Below are 23,926 nucleotides of genomic sequence, written 5' to 3'. Positions count from 1 at the left end.
GTGTGTGTGTGTGTGTGTGAACGTACAGAGGACCTAGAGGAGGAGAAAGAAAGTCCGTCGGAGGCGGACCTGACAGACAAACAAGAACACCAGTTACGCCACAGAGAACTGTTCCTCTCGCGCCAATATGAGAGTCTACCAGCCACACACATCAGGTACACTCACTCACTCATTTACACACACACACGCCAGGGAATTTTGGAGGACGGTAATTGGTCAGCCAAATGACTGCGGTCATCGTAATAACCGTTTGATTAGCAAACAAACAAAATATACACTACTGTTCAAAAGTTTGGGGTCACTTAGAAATGTCCTTGTTTTCGAAAGAAAAGCAATTTGTTTGTCCATTAAAATAACATCAAATTGATCAGAAATACAGTGTAGACATTGTTAAAGTTGTAAATAGCAATTGAAGCTGGAAATGGCAGATTTGTAATGGAATATCTACATAGGCGTACAGAGGCCCATTATCAGCAACCATCAGTCCTGTGTTCCAATGGCACGTTGTGTTTGCTAATCCAAGTTTATCATTTTAAAGGCTAATTGATCATTAGAAAACCCCTTTTGCAATTATGTTAGCACAGCAGAAAACTGTTGTGCTGATTTAAAGAAGCAATAAAACTGGCCTTCTTGAGACTAGTTGAGTATCTGGAGCATCAGCAATTGTGGGTTCGATTACAGGCTCAAAATGGCCAGAAACAAATAACCTTCTTCTGAAACTCGTCAGTCTATTCTTGTTCTGAGAAATGAAGGCTAGTCCATGTGAGAAATTGCCAAGAAACTGAACATCTCGTACAACGCTGTGTACTACTCCCTTCACAGAACAGCGCAAACTGGCTCTAACCAGAATAGAAAGAGGAGTGGAAGGCCCTGGTGAAACAACTGAGCAAGAGGACAAATACATTAGAGTGTCTAGCTTGAGAAACGGACGCCTCACAGGTCCTCAACTGGCAGCTTCATTAAATAGTACCCGCGAAACACCAGTCTCAACGGCAACAGTGAAGAGGTGACTCCGGGATGCTGACCTTCTAGGCAGAGTTGCAAAGAAAAAGCCATATCTCAGACTGGCCAATAAAAAGAAAAGATTAAGATGGGCAAAAGAACACAGACACTGGACAGAGGAAGATTGGAAAAAAGTGTTATGGACAGACAAATCGAAGTTTGAGGTGTTCGGATCACAAAGAATAACATTTGTGAGACGCAGACCAAATGAAAAGATGCTGGAGGAGTGATTGATGCCATCTGTCAAGCATGGTGGAGGCAATGTGATGGTCTGCGGGTGCTTTGCTGGTGGTAAAGTGGGAGATTTGTACAGGGTAAAAGGGATCTTGAAGAAGGAAGGCTATCACTCCATTTTGCAACGCCATGCCATACCCTGTGGACGGCGCTTGATTGGAGCCAATTTCCTCCTACAACAAGTCAATGACCCAAAGGACAGCTCCAAACTATGCAATAACTATTTAGGGAAGAAGCAGTCAGCTGGTATTCTGTCTATAATGGAGTGGCCAGCACAGTCACTGGATCTCAACCCTATAGAGCTGTTGTGGGAGCAGCTTGACTGTATGGTACGTAAGAAGTGCCCATCAAGCCAATCCAACTTGTGGGTGGTGCTTCAGGAAGCATGGGGTGAAATCTCTTCAGATTACCTCAACAAATTGACAACTAGAATGCCAAAGGTCTGCAAGGCTGTAATTGCTGCAAATTGAGGATTTTTTGACGAAAGCAAAGTTTGAAGGACACAATTATTATTTCAATTAAAAATCATTATTTCTAACCTTGTCAATGACTACATTTCCTATGCATTTTGCTATATTTCCTATTCAAACTAATTTCATGTATGTTTTCATGGAAAACAAGGACATTTCTAAGTGACCCCAAACTTTTGAACGGTAGTGTATATATATTTTTAAAGATGGAATCCGCAGTAGGCGGAAACAGTGCCACGGCCGCCCCACCAACATTGTACTTGTTTTTGTTGCTGAGCTGAGGAGACGCTCTTCAATCGCGAGTGCAATGATGTCCGAGGGGAAAAAACTGTTTGTTGTTTGCAGTGACTTCTTTGTTGTTGTAATATCGCAAACGAATGTGTCAGTTTCCCCATTAAGGATTTCAGCTTTAAAATACATTTTCTCCTCTCCTCCGCTCCTGACTGAATGTGCTGATGCAGGGAGGGGGGCGTTGCCGAGGCAACCAAAGACTTGTTTGCTACAACACCTTGCTTGTTACAGCAGAAACTGACTCAATCCACGAATGCCCAGCCGTCCCATTTTCAGTCAGCTGTTTGTTCCATCCATCCATCCACACACACACACACACACACACACAATCCCCCCTGCTGTAACAGGCAGTACCCCTGAATTCACCCAGCCACTGTTTAACACAGACAACAGTGCTCATCCCCCCCCCTCCTCTCCGTCTCTCCCTCCTCTCCCTCTTTCAGGGGGAAGTGTAGTATGGTTTTAGAACACCTACTCATTCAAGGGTTTTTATTTATTTTTACTATTTTCTACATTGTAGAATAATAGTGAAGACCTCAAAACTATGAAATAACACATATGGAATCATGTAGTAACCAAAAAAGTGTTAAACAAATCAAAATATATTCTTCAAATAGCCACCCGTTGCCTTGATGACAGCGTTGCACACTCTTGGCATTCTCTCAACCAGCTTCACCTGGAATGCTTTTCCAACAGTCTTGAAGGAGTTCCCACATATGCTGAGCACTTGTTGGCTGCTTTTCCTTCACTCTGCGGTCCGACTCATCCCAAACCATCTCAATTGGGTTGTGGTCGGGGGATTGTGGAGGCCAGGTCATCTGATGCAGCACTCCATCACTCTCCTTCTTGGTAAAATACACAGCCTGGAGGTGTGTTGGGTCATTGTCCTGTTGAAAAAGAAATGATAGTCCCACTAAGCCCAGTCCAGATGGGATGTCGTATCCTCATGAGAGCCAGTTTCATCATAGTGCTTGATGGTTTTTGCGACTGCGCTTGAAGAAACGTTCAAAGTTCTTGAAATGTTCTGTATTGACTGACCTTCATGTCTTAAAGTAATGATGGACTGTTGTTTCTATTTGCTTATTTGAGCTGTTCTTGGACATTGTCTTTTACCATATAGGGCTATCTTCTGTATACCCCTCCCCCCCTACCTTGTCACAACACATCTTTGCTTATTTGAGCTGTTCTTGCCATAATATGGACTTGGTCTTTTACCAAATAGGGTTATCTTCTGTTTACCCCACCTACCTTGTCACAACACAACTGATTGGCTCAAATAAATTCCACAAATTAACTTTTAAGAAGGCATACCTGTTAATTGAAATGCATTCCAGGTGACTACCTCATTTAGCTTTGCTTTATCTTGGCCAGGTCGCAGTTGTAAATGAGAACTTGTTCTCAACTGGTTTACCTGGTTAAATAAAGGTGAAATTAAAAATAAATAAATAAAACATCTGGTTGAGAGAATGCCAAGAGTGTGCAAAGCTGTCATCAAGGCAAAGGGTAGCTATTTGAAGAATCTCAAATATAAAATATATTTTGTTTAACACTTTTTTTGTTACAACATCATTCCATATGTTATTTCATAGATTTGATGTCTTCACTATTATTCTACAATGTAAAAAATAATTTAAATAAATAAAAACCCTTGAATGAGTAGGTGTGTCCAAACTTTTGACTGGTGGTGTGTGTGTGTGTGTGTTATATATATATATATATATATATATATATATACAGTGCTATGAAAAAGTATTTGCCCCCTTTCTAATTTTCTCTACTTTTGCATATTTGTGATACTGAATGTTATCAGATCTTCAACCAAAACCTAATATTAGACAAAGGGAACATAAGTGAACAAATAACACAACAATTACATATTCATTTCATTTATTTCATAAACAAAGTTATGCAACACCCAATTCCCCTGTGTGAAAAAGTAATTGCCCCCTTACACTCAATAACTGGTTGTGCCACCTTTAGCTGCAATGACTCTAACCAAATGCTTCCTGTAGTTGTTGATCAGTCTCTCACGTCGCTGTGGAGGAATTTTGGCCCACTCTTCCATGCAGAACTGCTTTAACGTGTGGGTTTTCAAGCATGAACTGCTCGTTTCAAGTCCTGCCACAACATCTCAATTGGGATTAGGTCTGGACTTTGACTTGGCCATTCCAAAACTTCCAATTTGTTGCTTTTTTAGCAATTTTCATGTAGACTTGATTGTGTGTTTTGGATCATTGTCTTGCTGCATGACCCAACTGTGCTTCAGCTTCAGCTCACAGACAGATGGTCTGACATTCTCCTGTAGAATTCTCTGATACAGAGCAGAATTCATGGTTCCTTCTATTAAGGCAAGTCGTCCAGGTCCCGAGGCAGCAAAGCATCCCCAAACCATCACACCACCACCACCACCATGCTTGACCTTTGGTATGATGTTCTTACTGTGGAATGCAGAGTTTGGTTTTCGCCAGGCATTACTGGAACCATGTCGTCCAAAAAGTTATACTTTTGAATAATCTGTCCATAGAACGTTCTTCCAAGAGTCTTGATGATCATCCAGGTGCTTTTTGGCAAACTTGAGTCAACTTTTTGGACGAGATGGGTCCCATTATGCCTGGCGAAAACCAAACACTGCATTCCACAGTAAGAACATCATACCAAAGGTCAAGCATGGTGGTGTGATGGTTTGGCGATGCTTTGCTGCCTCAGGACCTTGACGACTTGCCTTAATAGAAGGAACCATGAATTCTGCTCTGTATCAGAGAATTCTACAGGAGAATGTCAGGCCATCCGTCTGTGAGCTGAAGCTGAAGCACAGCTGGGTCATGCAGCAAGACAATGATCCAAAACACACAATCAAGTCTACATGAAAATTGCTAAAAAGCAACAAATTGGAAGTTTTGGAATGGCCTAGTCAAAGTCCAGAGCTAATCCCAATTGAGATGTTGTGGCAGGACTTGAAACGAGCAGTTCATGCTTGAAAACCCACACGTCACTGAGTTAAAGCAGTTCTGCATGGAAGAGTGGGCCAAAATTCCTCCACAGCGACGTGAGAGACTGATCAACAACTACAGGAAGCATTTGGTTGGAGTCATTGCAGCTAAAGGTGGCACAACCAGTTATTGAGTGTAAGGGGGCAATTACTTTTTCACACAGGGGAATTGGGTGTTGCATAACTTTGTTTATGAAATAAATATGTAATTGTTGTGTTATTTGTTCACTTATGTTCCCTTTATCTAATATTAGGTTTTGGTTGAAGATCTGATAACATTCATTATCACAAATATGCAAAAGTAGAGAAAATTAGAAAGGGGGCAAAGACCTCTTAATAGCACTGTATATATATATATATATCAGTGGAGGCTGTTGAGTGGAGGACGGCTCATAATAATGGCTGGAACTGATTATTTTATTTTCATGACGATCTTCATCCATAACCGTTGGTGACACAGTTATACAGTTATTGTACCAGCCCTAACACACACACACAATCCCCCCTGCTGTAACAGGCAGTACCCCTGAATACACACTCACCCAGCCATTAAACCGTGTGACACAGACAACAGTGCTCACCCCCCCTCCTCTCCGTCTCTCCTCTCTCTCTCTCTTTCAGGGGGAAGTGTAGTGTGGCATTGTTGAATGAGACTGAAGCTGTTCTCTCCTACCTGGACAAAGAGGTAAGAAGGGTTGTGTGTAGGTATGTCCTGCTATCAAAATGCCTCCCATACCATTCTCATGTGTCAGCTTTGTGTGTGTGTAACGTGTGTGTGTGTGTGTGTGTATTGTAAAAACGTGTGTGTTTTCCGTAGGATACGTTTTTCTACTCCCTGGTTTACGACCCTACCCAGAAGACACTGTTGGCTGATAAGGGAGAGATCAGAGTGGGACCACGCTTTCAGGCCGACGTACCTGACATGCTACAGGAGGGTAGGCACACACACACACACCACACACACACACCATACGTTCTTCACACACACACACACACCCTCTGACTGACTGTATCTTTGTAGGTTACTCAGATGAACGTGACCAATCAAAGCTAGAGGAGAAGCTGTGGGATCCTGACTGTCCTCTCTCCAGCAAACAGATAGACCAGTTCCTGGTGGTGGCACGGTACGACCTTTAACCTCTAACCCTTGACCTCTCAGTTCCTGTTTGCCGTACCGAAGACCCACGTACCCTTGATCTCTCTAGCCCTGACCTCAAAGCTGTGTGTTTGTAGGGCGGTGGGGACGTTTGCCAGAGCGCTGGACTGTAGCAGCTCGGTCAGACAGCCCAGTCTACATGCGAGTGCAGCCGCCGCCTCCCGAGACATCACACTGGTGAGACACACACCATTTTTTTATTGTCCTGAGTTTGACTGTTCGTCTAAGGATATAACCTTCTCTAACATTGATGGATAAACTCGCTCAAACTTTCTATCTGCCTTTGTGTGTGTCCTTGTGTGTGTAGTTCCATGCGATGGACACGCTGCATCGTCATGGTTACGACCTGTCCAGTGCGTTGAGTGTGTTGGTGCCGTCCGGTGGGCCGGTGTTGTGTCGGGACGAGATGGAGGAGTGGAGCGCCTCGGAGGCAGCCATGTTTGAAGAGGCTCTGGAGAAATACGGAAAGGACTTCAATGACATAAGACAGGACTTCGTAAGTCACAGTCTCAAAGTGTGTGTGTGTACATTGTGTGTTTCAAGTTTTTGTCACATGTACAAGTAAAGTGAAATGCCTTTCGATGCAGTAACCAATATCAGTATATATACCCAATATATTTACCATCAAAATATTAATATTAACGTAAGAAGCTATGAAGAGGGTCAGTTCCAATAAAATATTTATAATGTGCAGGGATACTGGAGTGCTAGAGGTAGATATGTAATGGGATAAGGATGTATGATAAACAGAGTAGCAGCAGCGTATATGATGATTGTGTGTGTTTAGAGTCAGTATGAATGTGTGTGTGTGTTCTAATTTAAGCATGTGTGTGTGTTGGACTGTCAAGAGTCAGTGTGTAGAGTGTGCATAGAGTCAGTGTGTAGAGTCAGTGTGTAGAGTGTGCATTGTCAGTGCATAGAGTCTGCATAGAGTCTGCATAGAGTCTGCATAGTCAGTGCGTAGAGTCTGCATAGAGTCTGCATAGAGTCAGTGCGTAGAGTCAGTGCGTAGAGTCAGTGCGTAGAGTCAGTGCGTAGAGTCAGTGCGTAGAGTCAGTGCGTAGAGTGTGCATAGAGTCAGTGTATAGAGTGCGTAGAGTCAGTGCGTAGAGTCAGTGCGTAGAGTCAGTGCAAAAATATAAATAAAATAAAGGGTTAACTCAGATAGTCCGTGTAGCCATTTTGTTAGCTATTTAGCAATCTTAAGGCTTGGGGAGAGTGCTGTTCAGGAGCCTGTTGGTGTCAGACTTGTTGCTCCGGTACCGCTTGCTGTGCGGAAGCAGAGAGAACAGTCTATGGCTTGGGTGGCTGTAGTCTTTAACAATTTTCCGGCCTTTCCTTTCACACCGCCTGGTACCGAGCTCCTAGATGGCAGGGAGCTCAGCCCCAGTGATGTACTGGGCTACAGTGCCTTGCACATGTATTCATCCCTCTTGGTGTTTTTCCTATTTTGTTGCATTACAACCTGTAATTTAAATATATTTTTATTTGGATTTCATGTAATGGACATACACAAAATAGTCCAAATTGGTGAAGTGAAATGAAAAAAATAACTTGTTTCAAATAATTCTAAAAAATAATTAACGGAAAAGTGGTGCGTGCATATGTATTCACCCCCTTTGCTATGAAGACCCTAAATAAGATCTGGTGCAACCAATTACCTTCAGACGTCACATAATTAGTTCAATAAAGTCCACCTGTGCGCAATCTAAGTGTCACATGATCTGTCACATGTCAGTGTATATATACACCTGTTCTGAAAGGCCCCAGAGACTGCAACACCTCTAAGCAAGGGGCACCACCAAGCAAGCGGCACCATGAAGACCAAGGAGCTCTCCAAACAGGTCAGGGACAAAGTTGTGGAGAAGTACAGATCAGGGTTGGGTTATAAAAAAATATCAGAAACTTTGAACATCCCACGGAGCACAATTAAATCCATTATTCAAAAATTGAAAGAATATGGCACCGCAACAAACCTGCCAAGAGAGGGCCGCCCACGAAAACTAATGGACCAGGCAAGGAGGGTATTAATCAGAGAGGCAACAAAGAGATCAAAGATAACCCTGAAGCTGCAAAACCCACAGCGGAGATTGGAGTATCTGTCCATAGGACCACTTTAAGCCGTACACGCCACAAAGCTGGGCTTTACGGAAGAGTGGCCAGAAAAAGCCATTGCTTAAAGAAAAAAATAAGCAAACACGTTTGGTGTTCGCCGAAAGGCATGTGGGAGACTCCCCAAACATATGGAAGAAGGTACTCTGGTCAAATGAGACTAAAATTGAGCTTTTTGGCCATCAAGGAAAACGCTATGTCTGGCGCAAACCCAACACCTCTCATCACCCCGAGAACACAATCCCTACAGTGAAGCATGGTGGTGGCAGCATCATGCTGTGGGGATGTTTTTCCATCGGCAGGGTCTGGGAAACTGGTCAGAATTGAAGGAATGATGGATGGCGCTAAATACAGGGAAATTCTTGAGGGAAACCTGTTTCAGTCTTCTAGAGATTTGAGACTGGGATTCAGGTTCACCTTCCAGCAGGACAATGACCCTAAGCATACTGCTAAAGCAACACTCGAGTGGTTTAAGGGGAAACATTTAAATGTCTTGGAATGGCCTAGTCAAAGCCCAGACCTCAATCCAGTTGAGAATCTGTGGTATGACTTAAAGATTGCTGTACACCAGCAGAACCCATCCAACTTGAATGAGCTGGAGCAGTTTTGCCTTGAAGAATGGGCAAAAATCCCAGTGGCTAGATGTGCCAAGCTTATAGAGACATACCCCAAGAGACTTGCAGCTGTAATTGCTGCGAAAGGTGGCTCTACAAAGTATTGACTTTGGGGGGGTGAATAGTTATGCAGGCTCAAGTTTTCTGTTTTTTTGTCTTCTTTCTTGTCTGTTTCACAAGAAAAAATATTTAGCATCTTCAAAGTGGTAGGTATGTTGTGTAAATCAAAAGATACAACCCCCCCAAAAAATCAATTTTAATTCCAGGTTGTAGGGCAACAAAATAGGAAAAATGCCAAGGGTGGTGAATACTTTCGCAAGCCACTGTATCTGCTGTATAACTTTTTGAGGATTTGAGGGCCCATGCCAAATCTTTTCAACCTCTTGAGGGGTAAGATGCGCTGTATGTGGACAATTTTTTAAGTCCTTAGTGCAGGGTTTCCCAAACTCGATCCTCTGGAACCTAAGGGGTGTTTTGGTCTTTGCCCTAGCACTGCACATCTGATTCAAATAATCAACCCATCAAGCTTTGATCATTTGAATCAGCTGTGTAGTGGGGGGATCGAGTTGGGGTCCCGAGGATCGAGTTTGGGAAACGCTGCATTAGTGATTTGGACACCGAGGAACTTGAAGCTCTCGACCCGCTCCACTACAGCCCTGTTGATGTGAATTGGGGCATGCTCGCCCCTCCGTTTCCTGTGGTCCACGATCATCTCCTTTGTCCTGCTGACGTTGAGGGGGAGGTTGTACTGGCACCACACTTTCTTTTCTTTTTTTTCTTTTTTTTTACCCTTATTTTACCAGGTAAGTTGACTGAGAACACATTCTCATTTTACAGCGACGACCTGGGGTATAGTTAAAGGGGAGAGGAGGGAGGACGAATGAGCCAATTGGAAGCTGGGGATGATTAGGTGGCCATGATGGTATGAGGGCCAGATTGGGAATTTAGCCAGGACACGGGTTAACACTATCCACTCTTACCATAGGTACACACTGCCAGGTCACTGTCCTTCCTGTAGGCTGTCTCATCGTAGCCGGTGATTACAGATGTGAGTGCTACAGGGCAGTAGTCATTGTTGCATGAAGCCTTAGAGTTCTTGGGAACAGGAATGATGGTGGTCAGCTTGAGACGTGGGGATTACAGACTGGGACAAGGAGAGGTTGAAAATGACTGTGGATATGCCTGCCAGGTGGTCTGTGGATATGCCTGCCAGGTGGTCTGTGGATATGCCTGCCAGGTGGTCTGTGGATATGCCTGCCAGGTGATCTGTGGATATGCCTGCCAGGTGATCTGTGGATATGCCTGCCAGGTGATCTGTGGATATGCCTGCCAGGTGATCTGTGGATATGCCTGCCAGGTGATCTGTGGATATGCCTGCCAGGTGATCTGTGGATATGCCTGCCAGGTGATCTGTGGATATGCCTGCCAGGTGATCTGTGGATATGCCTGCCAGGTGATCTGTGGATATGCCTGCCAGGTGATCTGTGGATATGCCTGCCAGGTGATCTGTGGATATGCCTGCCAGGTGATCTGTGGATATGCCTGCCAGGTGATCTGTGGATATGCCTGCCAGGTGATCTGTGGATATGCCTGCCAGCTGTACTGCGCATGCTCTGAGAACGCGCCCTGGAATACCGTCCGGCCCTGTGGACTTACGAGTGTTGACCTGATTTTAAAACCTCTGTAGCTCAGCTGGTAGAGCACGGCACTTGTAACGCCAGGGTAGTGGGTTCGATCCCCGGGACCACCCATACACAAAAATGTATGCATGCATGACTGTATGTCGCTTTCGATAAAAGCATCTGCTAAATGGCATATTATTATTATTATTATTATTATTATTATTATCGGCCTCGGAGAGCGAGATATAATAATAATAATAATAATAATAATAATAATATGCCATTTAGCAGACGCTTTTATCCAAAGCGACTTACTGTCATGTGCGCATACATTTTTACGTATGGGTGGTCCCGGGGATCGAACCCACTACCCTGGCGTTACAAGCGCCATGCTCTACCAATTGAGCTACAGAGGACCACGAGATCACCCAGTCCCCTGGGTCAGCGGGGGCCCTCGTGCACGGCTCTGTGTTATTTTTGTCGAGGCATGCATAAAATGCATTGAGTTCGTCTGGTAGAGAGGCATCGTTGGGCAGATCACGGCAGGGTCTTCCTTTGTAATCTGTAATGGACTGTAGCCCCTGCCACAAGCGGCGGGCGTCGGAGTCTGTGTAATAGGATTCCACCTTGTTCCTATTTTGTCCTTTTGCTTGTTTGATGGCTCTGCGGAGGTCGTATCGTGACTTATTGGACTTGTTTGTGTCCTCAGCTGTAGCCTCTGGGTTGTCTGCGGTAGCCCTGTGTGCGATAGCCCTGTGTGCGGTAGCCCTGTGTGCGATAGCCCTGTGTGCGATAGCCCTGTGTGCGATAGCCCTGTGTGCGGTAGCCCTGTGTGCGGTAGCCCTGTGTGCGATAGCCCTGTGTGCGATAGCCCTGTGTGCGATAGCCCTGTGTGCGATAGCCCTGTGTGCGATAGCCCTGTGTGCGATAGCCCTGTGTGCGGTAGCCCAGTGTGCGGTAGCCCTGTGTGCGGTAGCCCTGTGTGCGGTAGCCCTGTGTGCGATAGCCCTGTGTGCGATAGCCCTGTGTGCGGTAGCCCTGTGTGCGGTAGCCCTGTGTGCGATAGCCCTGTGTGCGGTAGCCCAGTGTGCGGTAGCCCTGTCCTTTAGCTTTGTGCCAACCTCTGTGTTAATCCAGGGCTTTTTATTGGGGAAGCAGCGAACCTTACCTGTGGGGACAACATTGCCGATGCTTTTCCTAATGAAGCAGGTGACAGAGGTGGTTAGCTCGTCGATGCTATTGGCGTAGTCCCGGAACATATTCCAATCAGCACTAGCAAAGCAGCCTTGTAGCATAGCCTCCGATTTGGAGGACCATTTCTCGGCAGGTAGCTTAGTGGTTAAGAGCGTTGTGCCAGTAACCGAAAGGTCGCTGGTTCTAATCCCCGAGCCGACTAGGTGAAAAAGTCTGTCGATGTGCCTTTGAGCAAGGCACTTAACCCTAATTGCTCCTGTAAGTCGCTCTGGATAAGAGCGTCTGCTAAATGACTAAAATGTAAATGTAAGAGTGCATCACGGGTAACAGTGGTCTTTAACGCCCCTAGTGGCGAATGATGGAAGTACAGTATGTTAGAGGGCTGCGGGTCAGAGGTTATTGGGGCTTGGTCTGCATTTTTCATGCTGCAGTTGGGAGCGGGCAGTCAGACCGACATCTTTGGGATTAAAAATATTATTCTTGTCCCGCTGATTATTTGGAAATGTTTGTCTTTCTGCTTTGTATGTGTTAGCCTACCTATTGTATTACAAGCACATCTTTGTCGCATTATTCACACACACTCAGAATTCGCTGTTTCAAGTTTAGTAGCCTACCTCTCCTCTCCTAGTTGGGCGTGCGAGATCAAGTGCGCCTGGTATAAGTGTGGTCTCAATGAAATAGAGTAGGCTACCTATGCATGGGTGTGGAATCACTGGGCAGTTATCTTTCCAAGGAAATAAAATTAAATATGATTATACTATACACTCACCGGACTGTTTATTAGGTACACCCATCTAGTACCGGGTTGAACCCCCCTTTGCCTCCAGAACAGCCTGAATTGTTCGGGGCATGAATTCCACAAGTCGGAAACGGGACACAGGGATGTTGGTCCATGCTGACGCGATGGCATCACGCAGTTGCTGCTGTTGGACGGCAGTACCCCACCGCCACCAGCCTGTACCGTTGACGCCAAATCCTGACTCTGCCATCAGGATGACGCAACTGGAAACTGGGATTCGTCAGACCAGGCGATGTTTTTCCACTCCTCAATTGTCCAGTGTTGGTGATGGCGTGCCCACTGGAGGTGCTGCTTGTTTTTAGCTGGTATGAGTGAAACCCGGTGTGGTCATCTGCTGCAATAGCCAAGCCGTGACAAGGATGGACGAGTTGTGCGTTCTGAGAGGCCTTTCTGCACACCTCTGTTGTACTGCGCCATTATTTGTCTGTTTCTGGACCACCTGTTAGCTTGCACCATTCTTATCGACAAGCTGTTTTTGCCCACAGGACTGCCGCTGACTGGATGTTTTTTGTTTGTCGCACCATTCTCTAGAAACCCTAGACACTGTCGTACGTGAAAAGCCCAGGAGGGCGGCTGTTTCTGAGATACTGGATCCGGCGCGCCTGACACCGACAATTATACCACGCTCAAAGTAGCTTAGGTCACTCGGTTTGCCCATTCTAATGTTCAATCGAACATTAACTGAATGCCTCGATACCTATCTGCCTGCTTTACATAGCAGGCCACATGGCTACATGACTCACTGTCTGTAGGAGCGATCCATAAGAAACTGCCTATAGTTGACCCACTCCTAAAAGGTAGTCTACAAAACATAGCTCAAGAGAAAGGGCAAGTCTCTCCAACTCTGCTCTCTTCAAACTGCGTCTAGCCTATTGGCTGATATAGCCCAGTAATACAGATAGCAGTGTTGTGTTCGAGACCACCTCAAGACCAAGACCGGAGGGGGACCATGGCTGGCAAATGCGCTGAGTCACATACATTGTGAATAACATTGCGGGACTGCGGTTGGGTTTGGGAGCAGTTCTTGCGGTAGCAGGTGGTAGTCGGACAGGAAGCCAGCGGGTGTGGGAGTGGGTGCGGTATGAAAAGCTGTGGGTGCGGGTGGGAGCGGTATTAATTAATCAGTCCCGCGCAGACCTCTACATTACATGTATTAAATGACAAGCAGGAAACCTCCGGGCTGTATGGTTTCCTGCTTGTTTATAGCCTCGTACAGTTCATTAAGTGCCAGCTTGTTGTTTTTCTTGTCCTGAGGTGGAATGTATACAACAGTCACGATAACAGCTGAAAACTCTCTCAGGAGGTTGAAGGGTTGGCATTTGACCATCAGGTATTGCAAGACCGGTGAACAATAGGTCAAGAGTTCAGCACACTATTTGTTGTTGATGAAGAGGCATATCCCTCCCCCTCTTAACTTCCCTGAATCCAATGTCCTGTCTGCTCAGTGAATGGAAAATACTTCGAGTTGGATAGCCACGGGGGGTATCTTGTCCGAAAACCATGTTTCAGAAAAGCAGAGAATATTGCAGTTACGAGAGTCCCGTTAGTAGCAAATCCGTGATCGGAGGTGATCCATCTTATCAAGAGACTACATTGGCCAATAGAATGGAGGGAAGAAGTGGCCGGTTTTCACTTTGCCGTAATCTTGCCAGGGCTCCCCTCTCCTGCCTCTTTTTCGCCGGCATTTCCTCTTGGATAGCTGGAAAAATTGGGTCAGAATTACACAAATAGCCCAGGGCAGATGAGTCGAAATTAAAGCTGGAATTTGGTTGGTTAGTAACTGCCGATCTGATGTTCAAAAGTTATTGTCGGTCATTTTCTGCAAAAAAAAAAGGATAAACGCTAAAAGAATCACTAAATAGAAAAGTTGTGTTGGAGCTCGCAAGATGGCAGCCATACAGTATGGCACCATCTTATATTTTTGTGTGTGTTTGCATCTGAGTTGGGTTCAGAATAAACCTGGTCGGCCTGCTCTTCAATATTCATGAGGGATCTGACACGCAGACGTCAAAAACATGAGCATTGTTAAAACCATCTCTCTCCTTTTCCCCCTCTTTAGCTACCATGGAAGTCTCTGACCAGTATAATAGAGTATTATTACATGTGGAAGACAACAGACAGATACGTACAGCAGGTGAGTCTCCATATCTCTACACCACTCCTGCTAGCTAGCTAGCCAGCTAGCCTAGCTGTTAGCGACATCGCAGCATCCAGTGCCAAGCTGTCCTCTGGTCTTATTGGCTAGCAGTCTAACCGTCCTCTCTGTGTTTCTCTCTGAGCAGAAGAGACTGAAGGCAGCAGAAGCAGAAAGTAAACTGAAGCAGGTTTACATCCCCACATAGTAAGTGTGTGTGTGCGCGTGTGTGTGTGCGCGTGTGTGTGTGTGTGTGTGTGTGTGTGTGTGTGTGTGTGTGTGTTTGATTGATTGAGTGTCTGTTTGAAGTGTTTGTGTGTGAGTGTTGGTGCACAATCACGTCCATATACAGTGTGTGTCTTCACCCGTTAGAGGATTCATATTGAAGATTTGTTGTGTATCTACCTCCCTCTCGTTTTGCAGCAACAAGCCCAACCCTAACCAGATCTCAGTGACCAATGGGAAGATGGCGACGGTGAATGGGGCAGGGCCTGGAGCCTACCAGGCAGCGGGGGGAGGACGAGCCTGCGAGAGCTGCTACTGTAAGTACATCCAGCCATCCTTCTCTCCATCCCTCATCAGAGACTGGTGAACAGTGTTTAAGAGGATGACTTATCGATCGACTGTTAGATATTGATCGTGTTTATTGATTATGCGTTGATGAGATGTGTGAGTCCTAACATGTATGTGTACAGCGATGCAGTCAGCCCAGTGGTACTCGTGGGGGCCGCCCAACATGCAGTGTCGCCTGTGTGTGTCGTGCTGGATGTACTGGAAGAAGTACGGTGGCCTTAAGATGCCAAGCAGAGCGGAGGGGCCCGAGGAGAAGACCCCACCCAGCCCTGTGCCCAACGTAAGACCTCACCTTTAACTACCACACATCTCCCCTTTAACCCTGTACCCCAGGGGCTTATTCTGCATATTCAATGTTACTGAACATTCTGATATAAATATGTAATGTAGTACAGTTGTTTTTCTCCGTCATGGAGAACAGGTACTCATGTCAGCCCTCTCTAGGAGCCTCGGTCGCGCGGCCACGGCCCCCGCCAGTCCAGTCACATGGTGCCGGTGCGTAACAGCGGCAGCCCCAAGTCCTCCACGAAGACAAAGCAGGCCTTCCTGCTGCATGCCACCCACCTCACCAAGCTGGCCCGCCACATGTGCCGCGACATCGTCAGACTGCGACGCGTTGCGCGGCGCCCCTTTGTGCTCATTGACTGGGCTGCCTTAAGGGCTGAGTGTGAGAGCTCCTTCAATTCCTAACTTCTGCCTCCTCACACACACACACACACACACACACACACATTGACACACACACACACACACATACACACAACCACCGCCCCCTCCTTTACCTTGACCCCCCCTTCACCCCATCCCCTCACCTCGCTCCTTCTCCTTCCTTCCTCCCTCTGTCTGTTTCTCTCTCTGTTTTTGTTATATTGTATTATTATTATATTATTATTATTTTGGTTTTGTATTTTCTCCCCTGTTTCCAATAAAGACTGCCGGTCCTCATGACTTTTGAGTTTCATCATCTGTTCATCTGTTTGTTTTGTTTTTATGTGTCTCTCTCAACTGAACAGCTATTATAGCCGTTTGAAATCCATACAAGCACACACTCTTCTCAAACATGTCTCAGAACGGGTCATTTTGTACACATGCATGCCACAGACACACACACACACATGCTATACATGCCCACCCATACACAAACACACAACTTCCTATTCTCCAGGCCGCAGAATGTGAGCGTATATTTGCTAAGGTTAGTTAGAAGTGGAGGAGACATATTTTACTAAGAGAAGCTCTATTTTGCATAGCGCAGTGCGTGTTACATTAATGAGCCTTCATATGCTTTTTCTGCAAGGAATTGTGTGTATGAGATATGAGTGATTGGTGTGATTGATTGAGAGAAGTTTCATTGGAGCTCATGTGATGACATGGAGGGATATAGAGGAGAGGGTGGCAAAAAGGGTGAGTTCAGGCAGTAGTGGCTTCTATGAAGATGACGATGGTGGTAATCGGCCTTCCATTCTCAGCTTTTCTTTCTGAGTTTGAAGCTCGTTTTTTTTCTTCCTGTTTCTGTGTTGTCAAGCCAACTCCAACACGTGCTCCCATTCTGTCCTGTAAGCCACTCTCACATGCCCATATCAGGATGTTCCTCTGTTCCAGTCATATCTTCTATTTATCTCTATTTCTCCTACCTCGAATTGCTCTCTATTTTTCTTTCTCTTTCTCTCTTCCACTCCCGCTCTTCCTCTCTCTCCATCCCTCTCATCTCTCTCTCTCCGTCTCTTCCTCTCTCCATCCCTCTCATCTCTCTCTCTCCGTCTCTTCCTCTCTCTCCATCTCTCTCTCTCTCCGTCTCTTCCTCTCTCCATCCCTCTCATCTCTCTCTCTCTCCGTCTCTTCCTCTCTCTCCATCTCTCTCTCTCTCCGTCTCTTCCTCTCTCCATCCCTCTCATCTCTCTCTCTCTCCGTCTCTTCCTCTCTCCATCTCTCTCTCTCTCCGTCTCTTCCTCTCTCCATCCCTCTCATCTCTCTCTCCGTCTCTTCCTCTCTCCATCCCTCTCATCTCTCTCTCTCTCCGTCTCTTCCTCTCTCTCCATCTCTCTCTCTCTCCGTCTCTTCCTCTCTCCATCTCTCTCTCTCTCCGTCTCTTCCTCTCTCCATCCCTCTCATCTCTCTCTCTCTCCGTCTCTTCCTCTCTCTCCATCCCTCTCTCCGTCTCTTCCTCTCTCCATCTCTCTCTCTCTCCGTCTCTTCCTCTCTCCATCCCTCTCATCTCTCTCTCTCTCCGTCTCTTCCTCTCTCCATCCCTCTCTCTGTGAATGTGACAGTGGGAACTGTAATAAAGTCACAGCTGAAACCATTCTCTGAGTCCTTGTGCTTCATTTGTCTGTGTACCTGTCATCACTCCACCACACTCATCAATTGGTCAGAGGACCAGACAAGGCCTGCCCCTATTGGAGCATGGACTCCACCCATCTCTGCCTGCTTCCATCACACCCCAGTCACAGCCTCACTGTGTGTGTGTGTGTGTGTGTGTGTGTGCGTGTTTGTGTGCATGCATGTTATGTGTGTGTTATAAGGGTTGTGCTTTATATATTTAGTGTGTGTGAGCTCTGCTGCTACATCTTCCCATAACCACCTCATACAGTAAGTAATCTAACACAGTGTTTCACTCTCAAACTGCTTTCAACTCATACTGCAGCTTGTTACAGTTTAATTAGTAGATTACACAGCTATTAGTTGGTAACGGTTAGTTTCGGAGCTTTCAGATAAATTCTGTATTATTCAACAATTCAAGAAAACTACACAGCATGCCGCCAATGTTAATACCTTTTCTCTGTTTGAAACATTCTCAGTATTCTTGACTGAATGACATAGTACAGCTGCTTTTGTCTGTCACTGGCGCTGTTTGGTGATTGGTCAGTAGTAGAGCTGCTGTGTGGTGATTGGTCTAGATATGTTGCGGCTGTCGGAGGGGCAAGTCGGGCGACCGCCCAGAATCCGGACCACCCAGAGGAGTACCCTGACCAGCATCCTACAGTTCCTGGGTAACACACACACACACACAACGCCTAAACAATGGAGAAAGTTATATGAGTAGTCCACAAGGAATGACATTCTCCTATGACAACAAAACAAGAAAAATGGAGTAATATGGGTGGTCAAATGTGTGGTGTAATGTGTTCCAGAGTCCCGGCCCGCGATACACACCCCCCGTTCTCACCGAACCCTTGGCCTTCAAGCCCCTCCCCCTCGCCGCCTCCTCTCTTCTCTCCCTCACGGTCCCCATGGCCTTCTGGGTAAACGCAGCTTCCACCACCACACCAGAGCCGAGCCGGAGAAACGCCCAGGTACACACATACACTTGCACACACACCTACAATCACACACACTCCAACTAATCTCTATCATGTTGTCTCCTGTGTCCTTCTGTAGAAAACCCAGGCCAGACAACGGTACCAGTGGTGAGTAACAGTTTCTCTTTTACTAAACACAGGACTTTAAATAGGTGGTGTTCCTGCTTGACTACATTGCAGATGCATGATAGGTCTCAAATCGGCTGGATAGGTGTTTAACATATCAGCTAATCACATCATATGAAATACCAATCTGCCCGATTGCTGCTCCAGTTGATGACGTGGCACACAACCATTGGCTGATGATGCAATACAACGTCTGCAATGTAGTCGGGCAGCAACTCTACCATAGACTTCAAACACAGACATTTAAGGTTGACGCCACAATATTACATCATTAAGCATGGCAGTTGTTTTTTTATTGGAGGATTATGAGGTGCTTGTATTTGACTGTCTCGTTCTGGAGTAATTGTTTGTGATTGGCTCTTCCCAGCAGAACGGCCGTATCAGTGGAGGCGGGGGGACCAGGGGCAGTGCTAGGGGCGGAGTCATGATTAGGAAGAGACGCCCAAACTTGATTGATGCCCCCGATGATAGCTTCTTCTTTGTCTCCCGGGAGACCAGGTAGGGGTGGCCTTTGATTGGCAGCTGGCCTGATGATGCGTGAGACCGTCTTGTGTGTGATTGGAGAGTGACGGCTTATTATGCCGGGGACTGACAGCTGATTGGGCTGAAGCAGCTGTGTCCTAACAAGCTTCGACGACCATGACTCACCAAGCACAAAAATAGAATACCAGAGATCAGGGCGTAGAAATGTAATTAATAAACAGGGCACTGCTGTGGGTTGAGATCCATCAGGAGTTGAGTGAGCAAACTGGGCCTAATGGGTCTTTAGATATAGTTTTGCTATTCAACAACTTGCTAGGGTAAGGGTTAGTGGATAGTTAGTTGAAGATATTTTACAGGGGACTAACAAGGAGACAACTGTAGGGTTGTAAACAGGGCTGAGACTGAGGCCACTGCCAAGCTGACGAATGGGACTCCAGAGGTAACCAAATATTCTAATCTCATACAAAACACACTCACATGATGTAATGCCTCTTAATGTCCGCACACCTTGGCCTGTATTCAAAAAGTGTCTCCGAGTAGAAGTGCTGATCCACGATCAGTTACATAAAATCCTGTATTAGCACTCCTACTCTGAGACTCTTTGGGAATACAGGTCCTGACCCCTGACCTCTTGTGCCCTGTTGCATCGTGGGTCGGCGTGTGTTTCCCTTCCTGTCAGTGACTGGCTGCTTGTCTCATTTCAGTGCTGCAGCCGTTACACAACTGCTCACGGTAAGCCCCCCACCCCGCACACACACACACATGCACACTCACATGCACGCACACGCACATACAAGCACACACACGTGACCTGGGTTACCTGTGGAGTCTGTTTCTCACTTGTGCAGCGTACAGTCCAGTCAACTTGATAATGCACTCACACACACACTAACATACACACACTCAGTGTCCATGAACCATTGCCACCCGCATCACCCCCCTTCTTCACTGGATGAAGGGTTATTTTAGACTAACTGAGATTGAGCAGATTTCAGCGGAAATATCATTACTGCATTACTGGAGCATCCATTTACATCATCCCACTGTGTGTGTGTGTGTGTCAGGAGACTTCATCTTCCCAGAATCACAGGAATGGAATATGCTAATGAGTCTCATATGTTTGGCTGACTGACACTAACGACAGATGATGGAGATGGTATATTCTTTATTAGAACCAATCAGAGCTCAGGTCAGGCTGGTGGTGTGTGTGAGCATAGACGCGGGAAGTAGGGGTGCTGAGAGGACAGGCTTGTAGGGGTGCACCCCCTGAAAAATCAGAATATCTCCCCCCTTGAAAACACAATAAATAAATACATCTACAAATATTAAAACGCAGCACCCCCACCCCCAACCTACTTCCTACGGCTATGTGTGTGTGTTTCTAAGCAGAAAGAGATTAGTCTCCATTAATAATGTTCAGACATACACGCCTGCACAGGTAGAAGAGTAGGTTGGGATAGCCGGAAATGGACTGGTAGGAAATCCGTCCAGAGCCTTATGCGTTACAGTGAGGGAAAAAAGTATTTGATCCCCTGCTGATTTTGTACGTTTGCCCACTGACAAAGAAATTATCAGTCTATAATTTGAATGGTAGGTTTATTTGAACAGTGAGAGACAGAATAACAACAAAAAAATCCAGAAAAACGCATGTCAAAAATGTTATAAATTGATTTGCATTTTAATGAGGGAAATTAGTATTTGACCCCTCTGCAAAACATGACTTACTACTTGGTGGAAAAACCCTTGTTGGCAATCACAGAGGTCAGACGGTTCTTGTAGTTGGCCACCAGGATTGCACACATCTCAGGAGGGATTTTGTCCCAATCCTCTTTGCAGATCTTCTCCAAGTCATTAAGGTTTCGAGGCTGACGTTTGGCAACTCAAACCTTCAGCTCCCTCCACAGATTTTCTATGGGATTAAGGTCTGGAGACTGGCTAGGCCACTCCAGGACCTTAATGTGCTTCTTCTTGAGCCACTCCTTTGTTGCCTTGGCCGTGTGTTTTGGGTCATTGTCATGCTGGAATACCCATCCACGACCCATTTTCAATGCCCTGGCTGAGGGAAGGAGGTTCTCACCCAAGATTTGACGGTACATGGCCCCGTCCATTGTCCCTTTGATGCGGTGAAGTTGTCCTGTCCCCTTAGCAGAAAAACACCCCCAAAGCATAATGTTTCCACCTCCATGTTCGACGGTGGGGATGGTGTTATTGGGGTCATAGGCAGCATTCCTCCACCTCCAAACACGGCGAGTTTAGTTAATGCCAAAGAGCTCCATTTTGGTCTCATCTGACCACAACACTTTCACCCAGTTCTCCTCTGAATCATTCAGATGTTCATTGGCAAACTTCAGACGGGCATGTATATGTGCTTTCTTGAGCAGGGGGACCTTGCGGGCGCTGCAGGATTTCAGTCCTTCACGGCGTAGTGTGTTACCAATTGTTTTCTTGGTGACTATGGTCCCAGCTGCCTTGAGATCATTGACAAGATCCTCCCGTGTAGTTCTGGGCTGATTCCTCACCGTTCTCATGATCATTGCAACTCCACGAGGTGAGTTCTTGCATGGAGCCCCAGGCCGAGGGAGATTGACAGTTATTTTGTGTTTCTTCCATTTGCGAATAATTGCACCAACTGTTGTCACCTTCTCACCAAGCTGCTTGGCGATGGTCTTGTAGCTCATTCCAGCCTTGTGTAGGTCTACAATCTTGTCCCTGACATCCTTGGAGAGCTCTTTGGTCTTGGCAATGGTGGAGAGTTTGGAATCTGATTGATTGATTGCTTCTGTGGACAGGTGTCTTTTATACAGGTAACAAGCTGAGATTAGGAGCACTCCCTTTAAGAGTGTGCTCCTAATCTCAGCTCGTTACCTGTATAAAAGACACCTGGGAGCCAGAAATCTTTCTGATTGAGAGGGGGTCAAATACTTATTTCCCTCATTAAAATGCAAATCGATTTATAACATTTTTGACATGCGTTTTTCTGGATTTTTCTGTTGTTATTCTGTCTCTCACTGTTCAAATAAACCTACCATTAAAATTATAGACTGATCATTTCTTTGTCAGTGGGCAAACGTACAAAATCAGCAGGGGATCAAATACTTTTTTCCCTCACTGTAGTACCCTGGCGTAAACATCCCCACCTGATGCAAAATTGGTAGCTAGCTAGATGGAGCTCACAGATAATATTTTCAATGAGTGTATTTCTCAAGTGAGTAGTTTGCATGCGCCACGGCAGCTAACATTAGTGTTACAAGCTTACAACCACGAAATTAGCCTAGCTATCTGCGTACGCATTGTGTCCGCCTCTATCATGTTTCAGAGAGGATTTTAAGGCCGCCAATTTTTTTTCGCCCCTTTCGAAATTACCAAGAAAATCCCCCATGTTCCCCAGACCTAGTGCTGTTGCCCTAGGTCTGGGATTTCCGAGACTATGAAATAATATATTCAACAAAAGGTACTAGAGACTGTGTGTGCCACACTCATACATTTTCCATGACTCTGTGACTGGTCCTGCCTCACTAAATGGAGTGATCAATATTACGGATTATATCACGCAGAGAAACTCTATTAACATCATGACTCTTTATAATCAACACTCAGTCATTCACAGGACAGCCCTGCCCTCAGGACCCATCTCTCTCTCCATCTCCCTCTCTCTTTTCTTGATGCTTTAAAATACAATGGCCTAAACCACACAAGATGCACGTACACACCACATGAGGCTGCTGAGGGCAGGACGGCTCATAATAATGGCTGGAACGGAGCTAATGGAATGGCATCAAACACATGGAAACCATGTGATGTATTTGATACCATTCCACTAATTCCGCTCCAGCCATTACCACAAGCCCGTCCTCCCCAATTAAGGTGCCACCAACCTCCTGTGGTATACACTCACACACAGTGTCTGTATTAACCTGCCCTAATTAAATCCCAGCCTTGTACTGGAGGTAATTGATGTGTTTTTCTGTTCAGAGAAATTATGAGAGAGAGAGAGAGAGAGAGAGAGAGAGAGAGAGAGAGAGAGAGAGAGAGAGAGAGAGAGAGAGAGAGAGAGAGAGAGAGAGAGAGAGAGAGAGAGAGAGAGAGAGAGAGAGAGAGAGAGAGAGAGAGAGAGAGAGAGAGAGAGAGAGAGAGAGAGAGAGAGAGAGAGAGAGAGAGAGAGAGAGAGAGAGAGAGAGAGAGAGAGAGAGAGAGAGAGAGAGAGAGAGAGAGAGAGAGAGAGAGAGAGAGAGAGAGAGAGAGAGAGAGAGAGAGAGAGAGAGAGAGAGAGAGAGAGAGAGAGAGAGAGAGAGAGAGAGAGAGAGAGAGAGATAGTAATTGACTCCCTGGAACAACAGCCCTTTACTTAATGTCTCTCTGTGTCTATCCCTGTGTTCTAATGTTCTGTTGAGGTCCCCTCTGATGTTGTGTCCTGTCTCTCCAGGAGGGCAAGGCGGCTGCTGTCTCGGTCCCAGCTGAGACGCGCCTGTCGGCAGCCCTGTGAGCAGATCACCCTGCGCAGGGCCTCCCAGGCACCACTGCAGGGGCCGCTCCTCGCCCCTCCACACCCCAGCCTCCGGATGAGGGGACCCATCGTCATCCACGACTGACCACTGACCTCTGACCCTACAGTGAGGGGAAAAAAGTATTTGATCCCCTGCTGATTTTGTACGTTTGCCCACTGACAAAGAAATTATCAGTGTATAATTTTAATGGTAGGTTTATTTGAACAGTGAGAGAAAGAATAACAACAACAAAATCCAGAAAAACGCATGTCAAAAATGTTATAAATTGATTTGCATTTTAATGAGGGAAATAAGTATTTCACCCCTCTGCAAAACATGACTTA

The 23,926-nt window shown here is 46.0% G+C and overlaps 1 protein-coding gene across 7 annotated transcripts in view; it reads left to right on the top strand.

Annotated features, from left to right (window-relative positions):
- LOC121587218 (metastasis-associated protein MTA3) overlaps nucleotides 1-23,709 on the top strand; it is a 30,806-nt gene extending 7,097 nt beyond the window's left edge. The window contains exons 4-20 of one of the 7 annotated variants that reach the window (XM_041904273.2): nucleotides 29-155; nucleotides 5,608-5,671; nucleotides 5,804-5,921; nucleotides 6,008-6,110; nucleotides 6,220-6,319; nucleotides 6,450-6,638; nucleotides 14,543-14,617; nucleotides 14,766-14,824; nucleotides 15,041-15,159; nucleotides 15,313-15,470; nucleotides 15,635-15,857; nucleotides 18,088-18,180; nucleotides 18,322-18,483; nucleotides 18,569-18,597; nucleotides 18,983-19,113; nucleotides 19,803-19,830; nucleotides 23,522-23,660. In XM_041904273.2, the coding sequence (XP_041760207.1) occupies nucleotides 29-155; nucleotides 5,608-5,671; nucleotides 5,804-5,921; nucleotides 6,008-6,110; nucleotides 6,220-6,319; nucleotides 6,450-6,638; nucleotides 14,543-14,617; nucleotides 14,766-14,824; nucleotides 15,041-15,159; nucleotides 15,313-15,470; nucleotides 15,635-15,857; nucleotides 18,088-18,180; nucleotides 18,322-18,483; nucleotides 18,569-18,597; nucleotides 18,983-19,113; nucleotides 19,803-19,830; nucleotides 23,522-23,581 (1,838 nt within the window). In that variant the 3' untranslated portion in view covers nucleotides 23,582-23,660. Of the gene's footprint in view, nucleotides 1-28; nucleotides 156-5,607; nucleotides 5,672-5,803; nucleotides 5,922-6,007; nucleotides 6,111-6,219; nucleotides 6,320-6,449; nucleotides 6,639-14,542; nucleotides 14,618-14,765; nucleotides 14,825-15,040; nucleotides 15,160-15,312; nucleotides 15,471-15,585; nucleotides 16,139-18,087; nucleotides 18,181-18,321; nucleotides 18,484-18,568; nucleotides 18,598-18,982; nucleotides 19,114-19,777; nucleotides 19,831-23,521 lie in introns of those variants that run through there. The other 6 variants (XM_041904331.2, XM_041904223.2, XM_041904163.2 and 3 more) reach the window with 6 other exon arrangements.
- Nucleotides 23,710-23,926: the final 217 nt, after the last annotated feature.

This window comes from Coregonus clupeaformis, chromosome 1 (assembly GCF_020615455.1).
Source record: "Coregonus clupeaformis isolate EN_2021a chromosome 1, ASM2061545v1, whole genome shotgun sequence".
Taxonomy (NCBI): Eukaryota; Metazoa; Chordata; class Actinopteri; order Salmoniformes; family Salmonidae; genus Coregonus; species Coregonus clupeaformis.
This window is presented reverse-complemented; position numbering and strand designations above follow the sequence as displayed.